This window comes from Musca domestica, unplaced genomic scaffold, assembly GCF_030504385.1.
Source record: "Musca domestica strain aabys unplaced genomic scaffold, Musca_domestica.polishedcontigs.V.1.1 4, whole genome shotgun sequence".
NCBI lineage: Eukaryota > Metazoa > Arthropoda > Insecta > Diptera > Muscidae > Musca > Musca domestica.
The window spans coordinates 25,323,730-25,347,151 of NW_026712328.1; the positions used below are offsets into that span (position 1 = coordinate 25,323,730).

Below are 23,422 nucleotides of genomic sequence, written 5' to 3' on the forward strand. Positions count from 1 at the left end.
TTATATTGTTTAAAAGCGTACAAAAGCATTTTTGTGAGAATTTAAAAAAAAAAGAAATTATTCGTGATGGAATTCAAGAGTGATATTGTGTTTTCTTTATATTTGGCTGGAAACCCACAAGTGGCTATCGTTAGAGCAATCGAGCATTTAAATGTGAATAAATATTTTGTGTCTTGTACCATCGCTCGTTCCCCGACTTCAAGGAAGGGGACGGAAGAAAACAGCTACATCAGCAGAAATGGTTCAGAAAGTAAACAAGCGACTTTATCGAAACCCGCGTCGCAGTGGCCAAAAAATGGCTAGTGAAGAATGAGAACGGGGTAAAGCCAATAAAATTTCAAAAAGTACAAGAATTTACACCGCAACAGAAAGAAAATAGACTTAAAAGAGGTAAAGAGTTGCTTCGCTTGGTGAACTGCCGAATTTGGTTTTCTTCGATGAGTAACAAAATTTGGTTTTCTTCGATGAGAAAACCTTTGTTGTCCAGCAGTTTGTAAATAAACAAAATTATCGTGTTTACTTGCCAAACAGGTCAGCTGAAAATGTGCACCTTCGGTTGGCCACCAGAACTCAAGCGCGTCCATGGTGATGGTGTGGGCTGCCATAACAGCCGATGGTCGCTCTCCGCTCGTATTAATCGACTGTGGCATCAGAATAAATGGGGAATATTATCGCGAAAATATTCTGGAGGTTGTATTAAAGCCTTGGGCACGCCAACGTTTTGACCACAGACCTTGGACATTCCAACAGGACTCAGCACCATCGCACTCAGCACGCGCCACCCAAAAATGGTTACAAGATGAGGTTCCTCGCTATCAATCCGTTGGACTGGAGTATTTTGGAAAGCGAGGAATGCCAAAGTGTCGATCTCCTCAAGTCAGCGCTTCGCCGAGAAGGGGCCAAAATACCGAGCAACATTCGGGCAGCATGTGACGGTTTCATTGGCCGTTTGAAGGCCATAATTCGTGCCAAAGGTGACCAATTCAAACTAATCTAAAATTATTCTAAAATTTGATGCTATTTCCGATATTTTATGCTTTCATTCAATAACATTTAAAAACAAATGTAAAAATTATGGCGTTTGACTTTGTTGTAGTTTTTTTCATCTCACCCTGCATATATACTTTGTTGGGTCTAAAATTATTATTTCGATGAGTTACAAACGGAATGACGAACTTAATATACCCGTCATACTATGTTTGGTGGTTGGTATAAAAATTACTTATGCAGAAGCTCGTATTTGTATAGCTCCTATGTAAAGGTATTTTTCGACGGAATTATTTGGATACTTTTCAAGTTTCTTTAAAATGTGGAGGGTGTAAGAAGTTCGCCCGGCCGAACTTAGCTACTCTTTTACTTGTTTCGAATATGGTTGTTATAAACTGCATATTGCTGCTGTTGGGCACTTAACTGTCAACTCGGAAACAAATATATGGCAGCTATAGCTATATCTAAACTGATTTCTTCAAAATCTTCAAAATTCTGAAAATTCCTGCCTAATACTAAGTCGATATGGCAATGTTGGTCCGTCTTTTTTAATCACATTGGGTCCAAATCCAAATCAAAGATGAGCTAAATCCGTCTACGATTTTATATAGACCACATATAATACTTCCTCACTATATTCCGTACTTCGACGATTTTAGCCACAGTTTTTAACGGAATAGTTAGAAATTTGGTATTTTGAGTTCACAATATATGTCGACATATCATCCATATAATGGAAAATCCCATACTCGGTATTTTGGCGAATTTAGCCACATTTCCTAACGAAATTATTTGTAACTCGATAATTAAGGTTAGAGTTCTACTCCTGTGTTAGCTTCTACACCTGGATTGCCAGCTTCTCAGCTGAATTAAAGACATATTTCTACAAGTATTACTTTTTTAATTGGTGGAGATTGTAGCCATTGACAACAACTCACCTGACCTGAGTAAATTTTTGTTGATTATCCATATTATGTAATTGTGATTAAAACACTCCATTCTAGCAAATTCCATTTATATTAATCGGCATGTGTTAAAAATTGAATAGATTTGAAATAGTGGAACTCCGTTTCAACGATTCTAAATCATTTATGAAAATATGTAGCTCCAATTTGTTCTTAACATATTTCAAATTTATTCCAATTTAAATAAAATATATCAAATCCAATTTAAATATTCCACTGATTTACAAAACTGTTTTTTTCGCTAAGTATTTGTGTAAAATAAATGTGTATTGACACACTTTTATTAAAAGTGTTAATGTCATATTGCATTGACATCAATGACACTAAAATAAATATGTCAAGAAATATTTGAATGCAATAGTTATGTTTAAGAAAAATGTCACAGATGACATGTCATATTTTTGTGATAGTGAATTTAATTTATTTCTACAAACATACTTAAATATTTTGACATATTTACGGGAACGCATTAAAATACAAATGTGTCAATAAAAGAATTTTCAGCCAAAGATTTTAATTGTTACAATTGTATGTAGCATCCTAAATGGAGATCTATATTACATTTGACAATATGGCTTGATCTACTTTTTGCAGTCTTTTTACGAATGTGAATAACATCTTTATGACACATTCTTTGTTCTATTCCAGAAACTTCTTTAAGCCATTAGAGGTTTAGTTTTTGAAATTCAAGAGTTTTTTTTTAATTACAGACATTACTGCAAGGGACATATTTAAAAGAACCCGAAATAAAACCAGTAAGGAAAAGTAAAAAGTCGGCCGGGGCCGACTATATGATACCCTACACCACTATTCATATTTAGTAGAGCTCCCGTAACAAAATAATTTAATTTAAGTAGATCATACTACCTATAAACATTCGGCTCGTGAGCAGTTATAGTTTGCTATGGCGTACATGATAACACTTATATTTACATGCTTCTAGACTAAATTCGGTCGGACGTAACAAAATTGAGGACTTTTGGACTAATATTGGTCATTTGGTGCATAATTAACCCGAAATAGGTTAAAAATATATATGGAAGCTTTATCCAAATCTGAACCGATGTTCAAAAAATTTTGCAGAGATATTTCTGGGCTGTATCTGCTAACTGGTACGAAATTTCATTGTTGTCGAATGCATATTACGAATGTGAAGGACTTGAACACCAAATCAGATTGGAGCTATATCTAAACCGATTTTCACCAAATTTAATACACTTGCTTCTATACTAAATTTGGTGGGATGTACCAAAATGCAGGTAATTTGGACTGATATTGACTATTTGGTGCATAATTAACCCCAAATCGGTTGGGAATATATATGGGAGCTATATCCACATCTGAACCGATCTTGATAACATTTAATACACTTATTTCAGAGCTGTATCTGATATGAGGTACTAAAGGTCATTGTTGTGAAATTCACATTATTTCAGAATGTGATTCTATGAAGATCCTCAAAAGTAACTATGAGTCTATCTCGTATCTTTCTCCATGTTAAAAACCAGTAAAGAAAGTCCTAAAGTCGGGCGGGGCCGATTTTATGATACCCTACACCACTTTGCTAATTTAGTTGAGCTCCACTTAATAATTAAAAGTTTTTATGGGAGAATTCAATCATACACGCTATGATTATAATTATAATTTAAAATTCAAAGGACTAAATATGCCGAAGCATTTGTATCTTTTAAATTCGGAATTGTATTGCCCATTTGGTGCAAAATTAATTTGAAATCAGATAAAGATATATATGGGAACTATATCCAAATCTGAACCGATCTCGATAAAAATTTGGCAAAGATATTTTTGAGCTGTACTTGATATATTTTCCTGAATATCGTTGTTACGGAGTGCATATTACGGCTGTAGGTAACAAATACAACAAATCGTATGAACAATATATATGGGAGCTATAGCTATATCTGAACCAATCTTCACCAAATTTGGCATACTACCTTCTAGACTAAATTCGGTCGTAAGTGCCAAATTTCATCCCGTTTGGGCAAATATTAGACGTTTGGTGCACAATAAAAGGTAAATCGGACGAAGTTATATATGGGAGCTATATCCAAATCTGAACCGATCTCGATAAAACTTAGCAAAGGTATTTCTGAGCTGCATTTGATATATTTCCCCAAATATTGTTGTTACAGAGTGCATGCGGAGGACAAAAATAACAAATCGGATGAACAATATATATGGGAGCTATAGCTATATCTGAACCGATTTAGATCAAATTTGGCATACCTATTTTCATGCCTAATTTGGTTGTATGTGCAAAATTTCATACTATTCGGGCTGATATTACACGTTTGGTGCACAATAAAAGGCAAATCGGACGAAGATATATATGGGAGCTATATCTAAATTTTTACCAATTATCTCCAATTTCAATAGGGTTCGTCCTTGGGCCAAACAAATATTGTTTGCAAAGTTTCATCTCAATCGGATAATAAATGCGACCTGCATTTTGTTCACAAGAATACATGGACAGACGGACGGACGGACGGACTGACATGCATAAATCAACTCAGAAAGTGATTCTATGCAGATCATCAAAAGGAACTATGCACAAAGACATAATACCCTGACCACCTTGTGGTGTAGGGTATAACAAATGCACAAAGACATTTCTCTGTCATTATTGAATATGGCTTTCTCAGTTTATAAATATTCATAATATATAATATACAGGGTTGCCCATATTCGACGGACCCATCTGGCAACGCCATAACTTTTCACAGAGATGTCACATCGCTTAATGACATACCGCGTTTGAAGCGTCAGTCCAAGCAGATGAGCCATGAGCCAATACACGCCACGTGAGCGCTCTGAAATAGTTAAAATTTACATTCAGCAGAAGAAGTCAATTGTGAAAACTCAACGTGCTTTTAAAACATTAAAAAATGTGAGAAGTGCGCCTTCTAAGAACACCATTAAGCGTTTATACGAAAAATTTTCGACTGGTAAGGCTCTTTCTAATCCGAAGAGGCCATATAAAAGTCGACCAAGGCAATCGGTCGAGAATATCGCTGCCGTACTAGCCAGTGTTGAGAGGTCCCCAAGAACATCCCAAAAACGCCGTTATCAGCAATTGGGCATGGCTCGGTCCAGTTTACAACGGATTATTCGCATTGATTTGCATTTGTTCCCGTACAAAATTCAATTGACGCAAAGAATGTTGCCTGCGGACAAGCCTCGTCGATTGGACTGGGCCCAAAGGGCCCAAAGATCCTTCGAATATGGGCAACCCTGTATTAAATATTTCTGTGCAATGATTTATGATGGAAAATGATGACAGCCAAAACTCAGAATCCAAATTATATATTGACTTTATTCTCGTCTTTGGTGTCCTGTCATGCTGACAAGTAACTACTTTATATTTAGGCCAATCAAAATCACATTTAAAACTGCCCTGAATAATGTAACAAGTAGCCAATCCCTTATAACTCAATACGCAGCAGTTAGGTAAGCATCTACACCCAAAAATGGTTTATATGATATAACAGTTTAAGATCCATTTCATAATAATTGGAGACGATCTAGCAGTGTGCTCCGTGTGTCTATTTCCCGGCCAACTATAGCTCTCGAAGAGAGTATGAGACCAAATATGTTGTCAAATTTTCGATAATAATATTACAATGTACCCAGTTCGGACAACTATAGCTCTCGAAGAGAGTATGAGACCAAATATGTTGTCAAATTTTCGATAATAATATTACAATGTACCCAGTTCGGACCAAGGCTGAGTCCAGAGTTATCGTGCGTACCAGCCAGCCAGACGGACAAACATCGTTACATCGACTCCAAATATCCTGAAACGGATTTTGTCCAAAGAGAAATAGGTTCTAAAACCCTCATTTCGATGAGGCACGTTTTGGCCGTATCAAATGAAATATACCCTATCTAGCCATTTTAAAATATATATATTTTTTTAATTTTTTAAATGCTTGAAGTCCTTACTTTTAGAACTTATCAACATTACAGAGGTTATTTGTCGTATTAAAACTGAATTATGAAAAGGCTTCTGTATTGAAACCGTATTGTATGCAACAACATTTTTGGCCATTTCATCGAAAAAATGTATATGCTGCCATACATAAAAAATCGAAAATAACTGTTAAATATCTTCCAACACTTTATGTGTCCAATAAAACGAATATAAAAATTCCAAATCAAATATTTTCGCAATAAGCTAGCCTATAATAGCCTAATCGAACTACTTTTGCATCGTATTGATGCTTGAATATTTCTCTTAATTAAATTTTGTGCATTAAATTCAGCCTTTCTTCATATTCTATGCTTCAACAAAATATACAAAAATTGTTTCTAAAAGTTTATTGAAAAAGAAGAAGAAAATAATTCAAAACATATTATTTAACGAACACTAAAGAATTCAGTTCATACAGAACCAAATCTCTGGTCAAATATAAATGTATAAAAATATCTGATGTTTATTTGTTTTATTTTATTTTATTTCATTTTATGTTTTTTTTTTTGTTCTGGATATCGCTACGTCATTCGATTCTATGTGAATCCAAGTAATTCCTTTGAACACAAACATGTGAAGAGGAATATATTCAAGCGTCTCTATTTCAATGGAGTATTTTTTGTTTTTTGCTTTTTTTGTAGTTTGGTCCTTCTCTTCAAAAGTGTTGTTATTTGCTCTATTTCCTTTTTCAGCTCATTTATTTTCTTTTCCATTGATGTTGTTGGATTTGTTGTTGTTGTATTGATGTGAGTGTGCATTGAAGTAGTATGTGTGTAAGTGTTGGTGCATCTTTGATTGCGTTTTGGAAAATATATGTGCATATGTACATGGAAGCTAAACGGTGGATGTGTAAGGGTTATCGTTTTGGGCGAAATCGACCAAAATTCTGAAATCTTTAGATGCCGATGTTGGCTTAATATATATATTGTTTTTCAATTTTCCTCAATAAGATGACATACAACACAGGGATGGGCCTTCTTGCAGGAAAATTAGAGGGCCATAAGTTAGTCCCAATTTTTCCACAATAGTAAGGTAACTTAATATACCCTAAGTTTGTCATTCCGTTTGTAACACCTTGAAATATACATTTCAGACCCCATAAAGTGTATATAATCTTGATCAGCATAAAATTCTATTTCTATTTAGCTATGTCCGTCCGTCTGAGGAAATCACTCTAGCTTCCGAACGAAATGAAGTAGATTGATAAAATTTTACTCAATTGTATATTATGTCTGCAGATATTAAAAATGGGTGATGCAGGTCCACATTTTGGTATAGGTCCACGTATAATGGTACTTCCTTTTTTCGGTATTTTGGTGATTTAAGCGACATTCTTCACCGGAAATGTTTTAAATTTGGTATTTGCAGTTCGTAATGGGTACTACAGCCTATGAAAGAAAATTGTCTGTGCTAATACACAACTTCATATAGCCCCCATATAACGGTACCTGCCGATATTGGATATTTTGATGATTTTATCAACATTATTCACCGGAATTATTTCAAATCAGGTACTTGAAGTCCATAACGGATGTTACAGCCTATGACAGAAAATTGTCTCGCAAATTCACGTCTTCCCCCATATAACGGTACCCCCGATATTCGGTATTTTGATGCTACAGCCTATGACAGAAAATTGTCTGTGCAGGTCCATGTCTTCGTATAGCCCCCATATAACAGTACCCTCTAATATTCGGTATTTTGATGATTTTAGCGACAATTTTTACCGGAACTATTTTCAATTTAGTATTTGAAGTTCGTAATGAATGCTAAGCCTATTACAGAAAATTGTCTGTGCAGGTCCACGTCTTCGTATAGCCTCCATATAACGGTTTACTCCCATATTCGGTATTTTGATGATTTTAGCGACATTGTATACCGGAGTTATTTAAAATTTTGTATTTGAAGTTCATAATGGATACTACAGCCTGTGCCAGAAAATTTTCTGTGCAGGCTTATGACAAAAGTTGCGTATGCAGGTCCACGTCGTCTTATAGACCCTAATATTCGGCTACATTCGGTATTTTTAAGATTTTAACAGAATTTTTAACGGATTTTTACTTTTTGAAAACTGCTAAATTTGTACTAAGTGGTGGAGGGTATACAAATTTCGGCCCGGCCGAACTTTAAGCTTTTTTTTTTTTATTTGCTGATTTAAATTCAATTTTTATTAACAATAAATTCTTATATCACCAATATTTGTTCACTAATTTTCGTCCATTTTTCGAAGAACTGTTTATAAGGGCAACAATATCCGCATCACCAAATACCGGTGTTCACTCATCTGTATGCGTGTGTCATATATTTTTCGAAGACACTTTGCACTGTAGATTTGTATTCAATTTCAACAGACACACAGGAGAACAAAAAGGGGAATTGGCATTTGTTTCACAATGCTGCTTGCTTGTACAGTCCTTGTGTTTGTGTGTGTGTACATATGTCTATACAAATTGCATGAGTGTGTTCTTTACTATAAAGAACTTAAAAAAAATTCTGCAATCATTGGTATGTGCGTTTGTGTGTGTGATAGCGTTTGTCTGCCTGTTGGAAAATCGTATTTGCATAGCAAATCGTTTACGTTTGTTGTTGTCGTTGTTGTTGGGAATGCATTTGTGTGTGCGTGTTTTTTGTGTTGCGATGATTCTGCCCACTGTCTGTCCGTTTGTGTGTGTGTCTTCATGTTTGGTTGGCCTTTTCGCATTAACAATGAAGAGAAATGTACAGCAGCAATTTGCCATTCTGACTGTAAGTTTTGCATTTAAATGGTTTTCGTTTTGCTGCAATTTAAATCTATAATTTATTTTTTTGTTCTGCTTCTCCGCAATTTCTTTATCACAAACGTCTGGAAACGCAATAAACATTGCTTATGTTCAACGTGTGAGTGTGTGTGCGTGTGTATGTATGCGGATTGTTTCTTTTGCATACATTCCAAGAGTGCACACATATTTGGCAACATATTTATATGTTGTTTACGTTCATAAAACAAAACGAAAGAAAAATCGCTTTAAAAGACATAATTAATTTAAGAGAAATAAATCGAGTGCAGTGAAGAAATTTTTGCAGTTGAACGACTTGGATAATAGAGCCACAAGCAACAAAAACTACTACTGCAATAAAATATTAAAATATGACTGACAAGTTTCGTAAATTTTTCATGTGGTATTAAGAGATTTGATAATTTTTTTACGCATTGATATTTATGACTAACGCTCTAAAGGAACTTTTGCATATTTTTTGTTTTGCGGTGTGGCCTTTTTAAACAAAGAATATACCATCATAATTTATAGCGACTAATAAAATTAAATAGGAAAAAAAAGAAGGGAATAGTACCTGCTTACGCATGGTATTTACACCACCAAATACATCAAGTATATCGAATGTTAAATATAAGAAACAATTGCTTCTGGAGAATTAATGCAATATATTAGATGTTTGGTTATGTCGTCCCCATAATAGTCAAAAACTATAACTCCAAGAATGGAAATCTTGGAGCAATTGTTTTGTTCAGTTAGTAAGGCCTTTCTAAAGACTATAGTGCAGGGTGATATGAAAAAACTGCAGCGAAATCCAGGCTGCTGTCATTTCTTAGCCACTCGTCCGAAAGCTGTTAAATTCAAGCGGAATAGTGTGATTTCTTTACATTTGGCTGGAAAACCACAAGTGGCTATCGTTAAAGGATTCCAGCATTTAAATGTGAATAAATATTTTGTGTCTCGTACCAGCGCTCGTTACCGTGATACTGGTAGCGTAGCCCGACGTCAAGGAAGTGGACGGAAGAAAACAGCAACATCCACAGAAATGTTTCGAAAAGTAAAGAAGCGAGTTGATCGAAACCCGCGTCGCAGTGGCCGAAAAATGGCTCGTGAGCTTAACATATCGAAATATTTCATTCGGCAAATATTGAAAAATGAGCTCGGGGTAAAGTCATTGAAATTCCAAAAATGCAAGAACTTACACCGCAACAGAAAGAAACTAGACTCAAAAGAGCTAAAGAGTTGCTTCGCTTGGCCGAAAGTGGTGAACTGCCGAATTTGGTTCTCTCCGATGAGAGAACATTCGTTGTCCAGCAGTTTGTAAACAAACAAAATTATCGTGTTTACTTGCCAAAGATGTCAGCTGAAAATGTGCACCTTCGGTTGACCACCAGAACTCAAGCGCCGTCCATGGTAACTGTGTGGGCCGTCATAACAGCCGATGGTCGCTCTCCGCTCGTATTAATCGACCGTGGCATCAGAATAATTGCCGAATATTATCGGCCCCACAAAGTATATGTACTTCTTTGTCTTTCTTGATCGACATAACATTTCATATAGGTTTTTTTATAGTCCCCACATAATTTTGTTTCGGGTATTTTGGTCATTGTTTTAAGCCACATTCGCTTTAAATTGTTAGTTTGTGTATGTAAGGATATTCAGTATTTTGATGATCTGTGTCGCACTTTTCAGGGGAATTGTTCTATATTTTATATTTGAAGTTCGTATTGCTTCTTCCATGACAGAAAATTGCCTCTTACCTAATAGTATTGGATATTATGATGATTATGTCACATTATCGACGGAATTCTTTTAAACTTTGTATTTGGAGTTCGTAATGTGCACCACTTTCAACGTAATAAAAATGACCCTTAGCTCAACTATGGTTTCCGCAAAATATTCTTCAAAATCTTCCACCTTCAAAACAGATTTTGTGTTTGTAGAAATATTGAAATGAATAAAGTTCAGAATGAATCAGTTGCTTATTTTACATTTTTGAGATATATAATCATTCAAAATGTTAACCCCTATATGAGGGACGTACTGGAAGAAGGTGATCGATACACCTCATCTTCATACCAAATCTTTTGTCAGTAGAAATATTGGGATGGATGCAATTTATAGAGAAGTAGAATTCTTTTTGGCTTTTATGGTCTTTTTATTATTCTAAATTTTGAAATGTTAATGAAGAAGGCCGATATTGCCCATTTTCGCACCCAACCTAGCATTTACAAAAAGATTGGGATTTGCAAGGTTTGCACTAAATCGAATGGTCCTCTCTGTTTCAATGAGGTATATTATTTTCTTTGAAGATTTTGATCTTTTGTGGGGAATGTACCGATATTGTCTATCATCGAACTCTATATAAGTTTGATAATAATATTACGATGTACCAAGTTTGAACCAAATATAATACTTCCTACGAAAGTTATTGTATGCAGCAGCCTGCAAGAAAGACAGATGAACGAAAATCCTAGACAATTCTCTTTGAGGTGGTAAAGTGCTCACAAAGAACCGTTATATGGGGGATATACGATATCGTAGACCTATATAGACAATTCTCTTTCAGGGGGTAAAATACCCAAAACGAACTCCTTGTATAGAATTTCAGACAATTCCCTTAAAAAACTGTGGTTAAAAACATCAAAATATCGAATATCAGTGGTGCCGTTATGTGGGGGCTATACGATATCGTGGACCGATATAGCCCATCGTCGAACTTGACCTGCCTGCAGAAAAAAGACAGATCTATGCAAAAGTTTAGCTTCCTATCTTACTTCGTTTTGACTGTAGCGTGATTACAACAGATGGACAGACGGACGGACAGGGCTAAATCGTATATATAATTTTACGCTGATCAAGAATATGTATAATTTGTTGGGTCTAAAATTATTATTTCGATGAGTTACAAACGGAATGACGAACTTAATATACCCTCCATATTATGCATGGTGGAGGGTATAAAAATGCCGAACATGTGGTTGAACTACTATATCGGGGTCATACAGAAACGTATTTTACTTGAAGTGTAAACGAAAGACAAGGTGTACAAATTGAAGTTCTCTTTCTGAATTAGCTACGATTTTCATGGCAGTAAATGGTGATTAATATTCATTATCATTAACCTGAGTACATACATTATTCGTTTCAATAAAGTGTTCAAAAACACCCTGTGCCATATGTATGTATTTTACACGCTTATAATCAATGAGCTCTGCTACGCCACCCACAAGAGCCAAACTTTTTCACGTTTGCCATTAGTTTATTGTTTTTGTCTTTGAATAATGAATATTATGTAAACTTCAAGAAAATTCATTATTTTGTCATAAATTATGCGTTCTGATTGTTTGTTTTTCTGGCTGGTTTCAATGTTGTAATGATTATTAAATAAACCCGTGTGTGAATGTATATTAACCCAAAACATGTGGCGTATACGCGATTGTAGTTAATTTCGTATTAATCATACGCTTCAATGGCAATGCCAAAGGCAACTAGTAGAAGGGCCGACCATTCGGCAAACATGTTAATTAAATAACCCATGAAACCAAACAACCAATATTACAACTTTTCAATTAAAGGCCACACAAGGACATGTAGAGTTGCCCTAGTTGCTGTTAGAGGTATATAGCCATTTTTAATGTATATTAAAATTATTAAGGGTATTAAGGAGATTTACAAGAAAATGTATGGGTTATAGAGTAGCACAAATTAAAAAATATTCACCATTTTGTATAGCACCCACACAAGCTAGCTGACGATTTCCAGTATTTTAAAAATTTCTGCTTCTATTTAAAAGCGATTTATTTTTTGGTTGGTGGCTTTGTGACACAAATGTAATATATTTTAAATATATTCTCTTCAAATATATTTTTCATTGAAAATACCATCAATTTAGCGGCACAGGCTGAGATAAAAAACTGCAAAAAAGTCAAACTTCATAATTTTTACATTTTTTAAATTTCATTGAATCAAAGCAGAAAATGTCGGAAATAGCATCAAATTTTGGAATAAATTTAGATTTGTTCGAATTGGTCAACTTTGGCACGACTTCTGGCCTTCACACGGCCAATGAAACCGTCACACGTTGCCCGAATGTTGAACTGAGATATTTTGGCCCATTCCCGGCAAAGCGCTTGCTTAAGGTGGATTTAATACACCCTCCAGAATATTTTCGTGATAATATTCGGCATTTGTTCTGATGCCACGGTCGATTAATTCCAGCGTTCGAAACTAAACAATATGGTACTGTACCGTAGTGTTCTGTATCGTTCTGATGTGAAGTGGTACACTAAGATAATGTACCGTTCCGGAGCTCAACCCTTAAAAAATATTTTAGTAATACTGTACCGAAGCACAACGAGAATCGTAGTCTACCGCAGTCGGAGCACTACGAAATCGCAGTGTCCCGCAGTCGGAGCACAACAAAATCGTAGTGTACCACATGGCGGAACATTAAAAAATAATGTACCGGTAGTGTACCACATATGTGTCGTTTAAGATTTGTGAAAAAAATTTTGAAGTTTCATGCTTTTGATAATGCAATATTACGAAAATAAAAGCTGAATTTATTTTATTTGTCATATATGTTTAGATTGGTTGCGAAACTGAAGAAAGTAGAAAAATATGGGAATAGGTAGAAAGTATAAAAAGGGACCAAATCTGAAGTGATAATAATTGATAGTGATAATAATAACCATTGAAAATTTAAATGTTTAATTTTCCGCGAAAAAGGGTATTTTAGTGGTTATGTTGTAATGTTATTTTCCGGTACCGATAAATCAATGAATGTAGGTGTAAAAACTAAATATTTTACAAAATATGGCTGAGTGTTTAAAATCAGTTTTATGAATTAATTTTTTTTGTTATGTGGTGCATGTGGTACATTACGATTTTTTTAATGCTCCAATTGCGGAACACTACGTGTTTTTAGTGTTCCGTCTGCGGTACACTACTATTTTTTAGCGCTCCGACTGCGGTACACTACGATCATCGTTGTGTTCGAGTATACAAAATATTTTTTTGTAGTAGTGTACCGGTAGTGAGACTGTACCGGTACAGTACACTATGTTTGTTTACTGTTTATTTTCGAACGCTGATTAATGCGAGTGAAGAGCGACCATCGGCTGTTATGGCGGCCGACACCATCGCCATGGCCGACGCTTAAGTTCTGGTGGCCAACCGAAGGTGTACATTTTCAGCTGACCTCTTTGGCAAGCAAACGCGATCTTTTTGCTTGTTTACAAACTGCTGGACAACGAATGTTTTCTAATCGGAGAAACCCAAATTCGGCAATTCACCACTTTCGGCCAAGCGAAGCAAGAACTCTGTTGCGGTGTAAGTTCTTGGATTTTTTGGAATATCAGTGGTTTTACCCCGAGCTCATTTCTCAATATTTGCCGAAAGGAATATTGCGATATGTTCAGCTCACCAGTCATTTTTCGGCCACTGTGACGTGGGTTTCGATCAAGTCGCTTCTTTACTTTTCGAAACATTTCTGCTTATGTTGCTATTTTCTTCCGTCCACTTCCTTGACGTAGGGCTACGCTACCAGTATCACGGTAACGAGCGATGATACGAGACACAAAAGATTTATTCACATTTAAATGTTGGAGAGCTCTAACGATAGCCACTTGTTGTTTTCCAGGTTTGAATTCCATCACGAATAATTTTTTTGGACAATTCTCACCAAAATGCTTTTGTACGTTTGTAAACAATATAATGAGCTGTCACAGGACTAATTTTAACAGCTGTCGGACGAGTAGCTTAGAAATGACAGCAGTTTGAATTTGGTTGCAGGTTTTTCATCTCACACTATTTATGGGGGCTATAGGAAAACCTGGGCGTATATAGACTATGTTCTACAAACCCTAAATGCCAAATTTTTAATTCCATTCCATTTGAAAGTATGGCTAAAATCGTCGAAATTCGTAATATTGGGAGGTACAATTATATGGGGGCTATACAAAAAAGTGGATCTATAAAGACAACGTTCTGCCACAAGTGGTTGATCCCAATATCAACTCTAATTAACATATGTTAAATATTTTAGAAAGTATTAGTAATATTGTCAAAATACCGAATATGGGAAAGTACAACTATAAGGGGGCTATACGAAAACATTGATCGATAAAGCTCATGTTTGAACATCACCTGGCTGCAGACAAAATACAACTCTTTGTTAAATTTCAGTTTAGTATCATATGCCGTTTGGACTCTGTCGTGATTATAACAAACGGACGGACATGGCCAAACCGGCATAGAATTTTACTTTGATCAAGAATATATATACTTTGTTGGGTATAAATTAATTATTTCGATGAGTTACACACGGAATCACAAACTTAATATACCCTCCATAGCATGTATCTGAAAGGTATAAAATTTTTGTTTTCTCTTTTATGATCTCTTTTTTGGTGTTTTGTATTCTCTTGTAAGTTGCTAATGTGCCCTCCAAAATACACGCAAGCACGTGAGTGCATAGATGGCCTTCTTGTAACGTAAGCGCTTTGAATGTTACTGCCATCGTTCTGCCGTCATTTAAACTCAGTTATTGTCATAAGCGTCAGTTTCTTCGTTTTAAATTTTAGCTTTTAAATTCTAGCTTTGCCCGTTTACCAATGAAACAATTTTAATAGAATTTCTCGTACTCCTTATGTTAAAATTATTTTGGAAAATTGAAATTTGTTATATTCTAAATAATATACAAAAATTAGAGCCTTAGCTTTTCCGGATGATTCGCATCAGGTAATTTTCGCATTACAGGTAATTATACCCTACAACACTATGTGTTGGGGTATTATAAGTTTGATTGGGCCAAAAATTATGTAACACCTCGAAATATTAGTTTCCCACATAGGAAAGTATATATGGATCTTCCTATCTCGCCGAGCTGAGTCGATCTAGCTATGTATGTCCGTCCGTCCGTCTGTCCGTCTGTCCATGTTAATTTGTAATCACGCTACAGGTCGCAATTATGGCCCGATCCTAACGAAATTTTGCACGAAGGTGGGGTTAGGTTATCGGATAATATTTAGCGGGTAAAATAGACCATATCCTTTTTTTTGAAAAAATTCAAAATTTTTCATTAAACCGCCAATATTTTAAATCCCGGCGAAATCACAAAACCATGACAAGGTTACTTCTGATCTTTACATTGATGTTAAGATCCAACAAATCGGATATATAGCAAACTATGTGCGATATATATGTCTATCAAAGAAGATATGCTTGAAAGATCTCATATATGTCGAGAACGGCTGAACTGATTTCGGCAGTTCTCATTTATTCAGAATGGCCTCTTGGCTGGGAAGGAAAATCGTCTGAAAAATCGCATAAAAATGTCTCTCTAAAGATGAAAATATTGATTTTGTAAAATTTTCTCATATTTTTTCAATTTTGTCATATTTTTGGCATATTTTCATTTTGAATTAAACATTTGGTAATATTTCTACAGCTAACAAAACTAAGTAGTTAGGATATCAGGATATCATATACATTTATGGCCCGATCCTTACGAAATTTTGCATGGGGATAAGATGAGGGTCAGAATAGAAGCCTACTCTTTTTGAAGATGATCGTTATATATTTAGGGGTTGAAATGGACCAAAAAACTGCAAAATTGTCAGCAGGTCGTAATTATCGCCCGATCCTCACGCACATTTGAATGGGGGTTACCGGACATTACAAAAGCCAAGCAGTTTTTGATGGCCATCCAAAAATATTCAATGTGTGAAATAGTTTGCCAACTTTTGTAGACAAAATACGAAAATGTCCATTCCAGTGACTTTTTGGAGAATTCAGAAATACAGGAAAGACACACTTCTGACTATTTCGTTAACGCTGATTTCGTTGAAGAATATAGTCAAATGTCTGTCTGTTAAATTATTACTCTAAGTTTTAGATACAATTATGATTTATTGAATTCCTGGAAATAAAACTTGATGGCCAACTTCTTGGACATTGAATTAGATACAATTTTAATTTTCCTTTAATTTCCATTTTAACCTTAATGCCCAAATGTGTTTATTTGAAAAATAAAAAAAAGGAAATACTTAAGAAAATTGTTACGGCCATTTAAGTTCCAGTGTTATTGTTTTCTCAATATTTAATTTGTTTATTTTTCTCGGGAATTTAAATTGCTCCAAAGCAAATTTAAGATTTCCAACAACAACGATTACAAATTGCTGTCAGAATGTTAAGCAAATTGGCTTGCCATGGGAAAACCTCGTCTGTGTTGATCCAGCAGAGATAGCCCCCAGAACATTTGCCACTGACACACCATCCTTGGGCCGTCAGCTTTTCACTGGCATTTTTCATTGTATTAGCTTTATATTTATCATTAGTTTGCATGCAATATCGATAAACTTAATTATTGTTTGGCTGTCTTGGAATCTGTTTTATTAAAGGATAATAAGTTAGTGGCTTATTGTTTGCTTTTGTTTATTACTTTTAATTATTTAGCAATGAAGAGGCAATAAATAAAATACCAAAATTGAATAGAATTTTATTGTGTGGCGCAAGAGAAACAGAGAGCGTGGCTAGATGGGATTGAGTGTATCTTTTGGTAGGTTAAGGAGAAAGAAAAATTACAAGCGAAAACAAAGGGAATGTTAGATTGATGATTTAGTTAGTTGTAATGTAGTAACATCAGATGTGGGTTGATAGATGGCATAGAGAAAAAGCACTTACCATTTGATGACGTTGAGAATACAAAACTTTGCGAGTAGTCACTCCAACCATAACGATTTCTGGAAAAAAGGAGAATTTAAGTGATATTAGAATCAATAGTTAAATTAATGTAATTGTTTGGTATTTTTACGAATTCAATATCCTTGATGGGGCTTAAGTAGGAATAAAGTTATACTTAACAAGTAAGTATATATCAGTCGGTTTGCAGGCGGTTCTAAACTATTTAAGACTATTCCTGAAATTATATTGTCACGTTTTGTAAATGTTAACTAATTCACCGATATAATTAACATGGATATTGTGTTCAAATATTTTTCATCTTCGAACGAAATTCAAAGGACAGGAAATCCCACTACACTAGCTTAGGAAAGAGAGGTTAAATAAAAGAAGTAAAAAACATTAACTTCGGCCGGGCCAAACTTTTAATATTCTCCACCTTAGGGTAAAAGAAACATTAGAAGAAATGTGGCAAAAACCATTAAACTAGGACCCATTATGATCCACAAATACCAATTTTCAGACAAATCAGTGAAAAAATGTGGCAAAAACCATCAAAATACCGAATATCGGGACGTAACTTTATGTGGGGGCTATACCACAACGTGGACCTATACATGCAATGTTTTGCCACACGCTTAGAGACCCGTTATGACCTACACATACCAATTTCCAGACAAATCCGTGAAAAAAATGTGGCATAAATCATCAAAATACCGAATATCGGGAGGTACCGTTATATGGGGACTACACCAGAACGTGGACCGATATATCTCATTATCAATACCAACCATCCTAGACACAATGCAAATAGCTCTGCTAAATTTTGGCGCTCTACGTCACATAATGTGGGCTGTATCGTGATTTCAATAGACAGACAGACGGACAGACCAACTTTGCTTTCCAAAATCTTCCAGACACAATAGTCCAACGAATTGCGCTGGAATTGTAGCGAGGAGCCTCACTTTGTAACCATTCTTGGGTGGCGCGTGCTGAGTGTGGAATGTCCATGATCTGCGGCCAAAATGTTTGCGTGCCTAAGGCTTTTATACAACCTACAGAATATTTTCGCGATAATATTCGGCAGCCCACACCATCACCATGGCCGGCGCTTGAGTTCGGTGGCCAACCGAAGGTGCACATTTTCAGCAGAATTTTAATGGTTTTAACACATTTTCCTACTAAATTAGACGGCGTCGGGTACTCCCCCAATAACGTCACCGTCCAATGTCTGAGATGAGAGATGTCACATCGCTTAATGACATACCGCGTTTGAAGCGTCAGTCCAAGCAGATTTTTACCATGAACCAATACACGCCACGCGAGCGCTCTGAAATAGTTGAAATTTACATTCAACAGAAGAAGTCAATTGTGAAAACTCAACGTGATTTTAAAACATTAAAAAATGTGAGAAGTGCGCCTTCTAAGAACACCATTAAGCGTTTATACGAAAAATTTTCGACTGGTAAGGCTCTTTCTAATCCGAAGAGGCCATATAAAAGTCGACCAAGGCGATCGGCCGAGAATATCTCTGCCGTACGAGCCAGTGTTGAGAGGTCCCCAAGAACATCCCAAAAACGCCGTTCTCAGCAGTTGGGCATGGCTCGGTCCACTTTACAACGGATTATTCGCATTGATTTGCATTTGTTCCCGTACAAAATTCAATTGACGCAAAGAATGTTGCCTGCGGACAAGCCTCGTCGATTGGAATGGGCCCAAAAAAAACATGGGTCCGTCGAATATGGGCAACCCTGTAAATTCAAAGTTGTCATGTATTAGACTTCTCCATATATTCTTTGAATATTATTTTTTTTATTTTCAAACTTGTCATTACTCTTTGGTAATTGCGGTTTCTCATAGTTTTCCTAGCATTTCCAAATATATCAATCAATCGCTTATATCGACATTCAACATTGTGATATTTCAATCACAGAATATAACAAAATTTTCCACACAAAATGCTCAATTTATTTCGTTTCTATTTTCTTTTAATTTTTTAACTTCAAAACTTAGCTAATAAAGCAAAATTTGATCATGCAATTTGCCACCTTCGAACCATGCTCTTAAGTTTAAGTTTCCGCTAATGTACAACGTGGGATAGCCAGTCATTCGACACCTCAGCTCTCTGCTTTGGTTCTTCGCTTAGCATGTTATCGCATTGGCGAACTATGTGAAAGATTTGAAAACTTTAAACTTCTAAATGGGAGGGGGCGTGGGATGAAATAATGGCAAACCGAAAAACAAACGGAGCAGCTAACATGTCGATGAAACAATCAGAACGGATCCCCTTAATGGCAATGAACGCGCGCGAGCAAAAAACGGGGAAAAACTCCTAGAAATGAAAGCAACGTAATTTGCTGTGGCATAGCACAGCACGCTATGCAATGCCATGGCATGCCACGAAGGAAAACATTAGAGGGCACTGAACATCCGTAAACTTTGAGAATTTATATAAATACTTGAACATGGAGTTTACAACTGGTATTTACCTCGCTTGAACTGTAGCTTCGTAATGTTGATCTGGATCTAAACCGCGTATCATATAGCTCATCCCTTGGGTGTAGTGATGCGAGATGGGTATGGCGGGCAGGACTACGTCACGCCAATCATTGCGACCCCAGTGTATAACATTTCCAGCACCATAGCTGCCATAACCACCGCCAATGCCCATGCCGCTGCCCATGCTGCCCAAACTACTGCTGCCGCTAATGCCACCCAATCGGTAATTGTGTATGCTGCCGCCACCGTACATTTGTAACGAGGACGATGACGATAGAGAGGACGATGACGAGGAGCCATGCGAATCAATGGAGTTATCGACCTCTTGTCCTTGCTGCAACCTTCGGAAGGATAATTTGTACTCTTCAATGGGTGCATGAGATTCCACTGTCCAAGAAATGTTGTATCTGCAAAACAAGAAAATGGAAAGAACGCAGGGGGATAAGAAATGAAATGAACAAAACAATAACAGCAGCAAGAACAACAACAACAACAATGGAGTGATATTAATAAAAAGTAATGCAAGATGAATAAGAATATTTCTTCTTCTGAGCGTAAACTACTTTCTGTCATTGTATGCTTATGGCTGCTCTGTGTAAGTGTGTGTGTGTGTGTGAGAATATTTGTGCAAAAGTTTGTGTAGCAACGGGGAAACTAGTGAAGCTCCCTCATACTTTTGTTGCATTTGTATGCGTCTCTGTGTGTAATGGCTGTTGTCATTGTTCAAGTGAGTCACATTGCAGCAAATGTTGAATTAATAAAGTTCCGCCAAACAGCCAGTGACAGTGACTAAGCACATTCGAAGGAGCGCCAACACAAAATTTTAGTGTTGTAAAAAAGCTATAGAATATGTCATTATGGAAACCGGTTACACACTAATTGTGTTCAAATAAAAGGAACTATGCCCGATAAGTTTTCTGCGCCAGCAGGTTGACATACCGATAAACCTCAAAATATTTAAGCTAAAATGTTTAATTTTTCACAGTTTTTAATGTTATAGGAAGTTTAAGAAGGGATATATTAACGGAGGCTAATAAAGTGAAGTTTGTGCGTTACCTCCCCAACATCTATATATATAAAAAAAAGTTGTGTTAGTTACTACGCTTATAACTTAAGAACCGCTGGACTGATTCTAACGATTCATACAAATTCGGAATTGTCTCCTGTCCGAAAAGGATAATATACAAAAAAATCGCGTAAAAATGTGATATATTAACATTTTCATTTTGACTTTTGAAATGTACAATAGTAATGTTTTATTGTGCATGATTTTTTTTTCATTTTGACTTACTTTTTTCTAATGTTCATTTGTAGTGTTTTTTGTATTTATTTTTGAATTCGAATATTAATACCAATTTATTTAATTGACTTGATTTCTTGAGAACTGATATTGATGGCGGGTTACATGGAAGTGTAGTACCGAATTATGTTGTGGCGTAACGGAATAGACGATATCGAAATAATTTAACGCGGTCACACCAAAGTTAAAAGATAATTACTTTTTCAAAATCGCTAAAAAATCACGAAAAAAGAGAACTCATTGCACAAATTCACAAATCGGGAAAAATCGAAAAAAAGTTTAAATAATGGTACATTCTATTGACAAACTTTGTAAGGATCTTTAAACATTTGCTGTAAAAAATCAGAAAACAAGTTGAAGATTTTTTCAATTTGTTATTCTTCTTTTGTCAATTTTTTTCAATTTGTATTATCATATTGAATTCAGTGGATTTTTTGTGAACAAAATAATGATTTCTATCCTTCCAGAAATTCTTCCCAAACATTCTAGATAACTTAAATCGCTTTTGCAGGTCATGATATCGATCATAACTCACGGATAAGGGTACAAACCGATTTCATATTTATATATCCATCGTATGATTTAAGCTATTTTTGGGGTCATGCCCACTTTTTTCATTTTTGGCCTTATTTGGCATCTTTGTTTCTAAGGGGGTAGAGAACCTCTTCGCATAAAATTTGAAATTTTCAGAGTAGGGCCCATATTGGTCTTGACCACATTTATCAATTGATTTGGCTAAAAAATTGTATATACGCTACCCTGGGGTATGGAACCCCCACATTGGAGTATCCCCAAGTCCACTTTCACATTTAATGTGTGTTCAGAAAAGAAAATTTTGTATTCTATTGAATTTGTAACCCCCAAGAGAATATTGATTGAGAACATAGATTTGGGATGCATATATATATGAAATAAATTATGAAAACATGGACAAATTACAAATATAAGAAAGTAGCACGGGACAGAATATTTGTTGAATCGTCGTTGAATTATACTATGATAAAAATATGGACTTACAACTTACAATTTACAACCAACTTACAATTTAAATGGCAAATGAAATTAATTCCCATCTTACGGTAATGGGTGTAAAATTGCTATATTTTTGATTTGGTCTCTGTTTGTCATATTGGATTATAAGCGGTAGAAGAAAGTTTTCAATGTAGGTCGCTATTTCGGAGTAGTGCCCATGTAAAGGTACCTCCTGATTTTACCATATTTCAAAAGATTTGGCTAAAAATGTATATTTGGGTGGAAATCTTACACAAAAATTGCAACATATCTACAAATTTTAGAATTTTCTCCATGTAATAGTACCCCCTCAAGTCCACGGTTTAAATATGGGTACAGGTATTTTAAAACACTTTTAATCTACCAGTACGGGAACACTTATATCAGTCATATCTGTGAATAATTATACTTTGACAAATATGCCTAATAGACAAAAACTACAGGCCGTCAACGCGGACCGGGCCAGCAAATTCCAAATTACTGCTCATTTGACTGGAAAATTTTGCTACGATTTTTATCATACTAAAAATTAATTTGATCCTTTACATGGGGATAAGATTGATATATACTTTTTAATAGATTTGTATAGCACATCCACACCTTTGAAGCCCACGGCTTAAATATGGGTACAGGTATTTTAAAACACTTTTAATCGACCAGTACGGGAACACTTATATCAGTCATATCTGTGAATAATTATGCTTTGACAAATATGCATAATAGACAAAAACTACAGGCCGGCAACGCGGACCGGGCCAGCTAGTAGAGAAATAATTTTAATAACAACAAATTTTATAAAAATTCGAATAAGTCCTCGATTGTTAACATTAACTTATTATAACATATATTTCAATAAAATGCGAGAGTGGGCCATATCAGGAACGCAAACAAGAATGCAAATGAGGAATGGAATGCAAATCAAATTTTAATTTTTTATGTAAAATGTACAAGTTATGTCAACACCCTGCTTATGCTATTGAGCCATATAGGTTTACCAATAAAAACCCAATGCCAAGGTTGATTTTCTTACCCTCCACCATACTATGAAGGGTATATTATGTTAGTCAGTCCACTTGTAACTCTTCCAAATATACATATTAGACACCACAAGGTATATATATATATATATACGTGGTTAGCATACAATTCCATGTCGACTTAACAATGTCAGTCCGTCTGTGGAAATCACTCTTGCTTCCGAACGAAGTGAAGTAGGTTGATAAAATGTTAC

General features: G+C 35.5%; 1 protein-coding gene across 1 annotated transcript in view; it reads right to left on the reverse strand.

The window, feature by feature from the left end:
- Positions 1–23,422, reverse strand: part of LOC101890096 (protein sidekick-2) — a 397,983-nt gene that overhangs the window by 10,468 nt on the left and 364,093 nt on the right. The window contains exons 8-9 of the mRNA XM_059126712.1: positions 19,871–20,287; positions 17,385–17,443 (exon numbers count right to left, since the gene is read on the reverse strand). Coding sequence (XP_058982695.1) covers positions 17,385–17,443; positions 19,871–20,287 — 476 coding nt within the window. The remainder of the gene's footprint in view (positions 1–17,384; positions 17,444–19,870; positions 20,288–23,422) is intronic.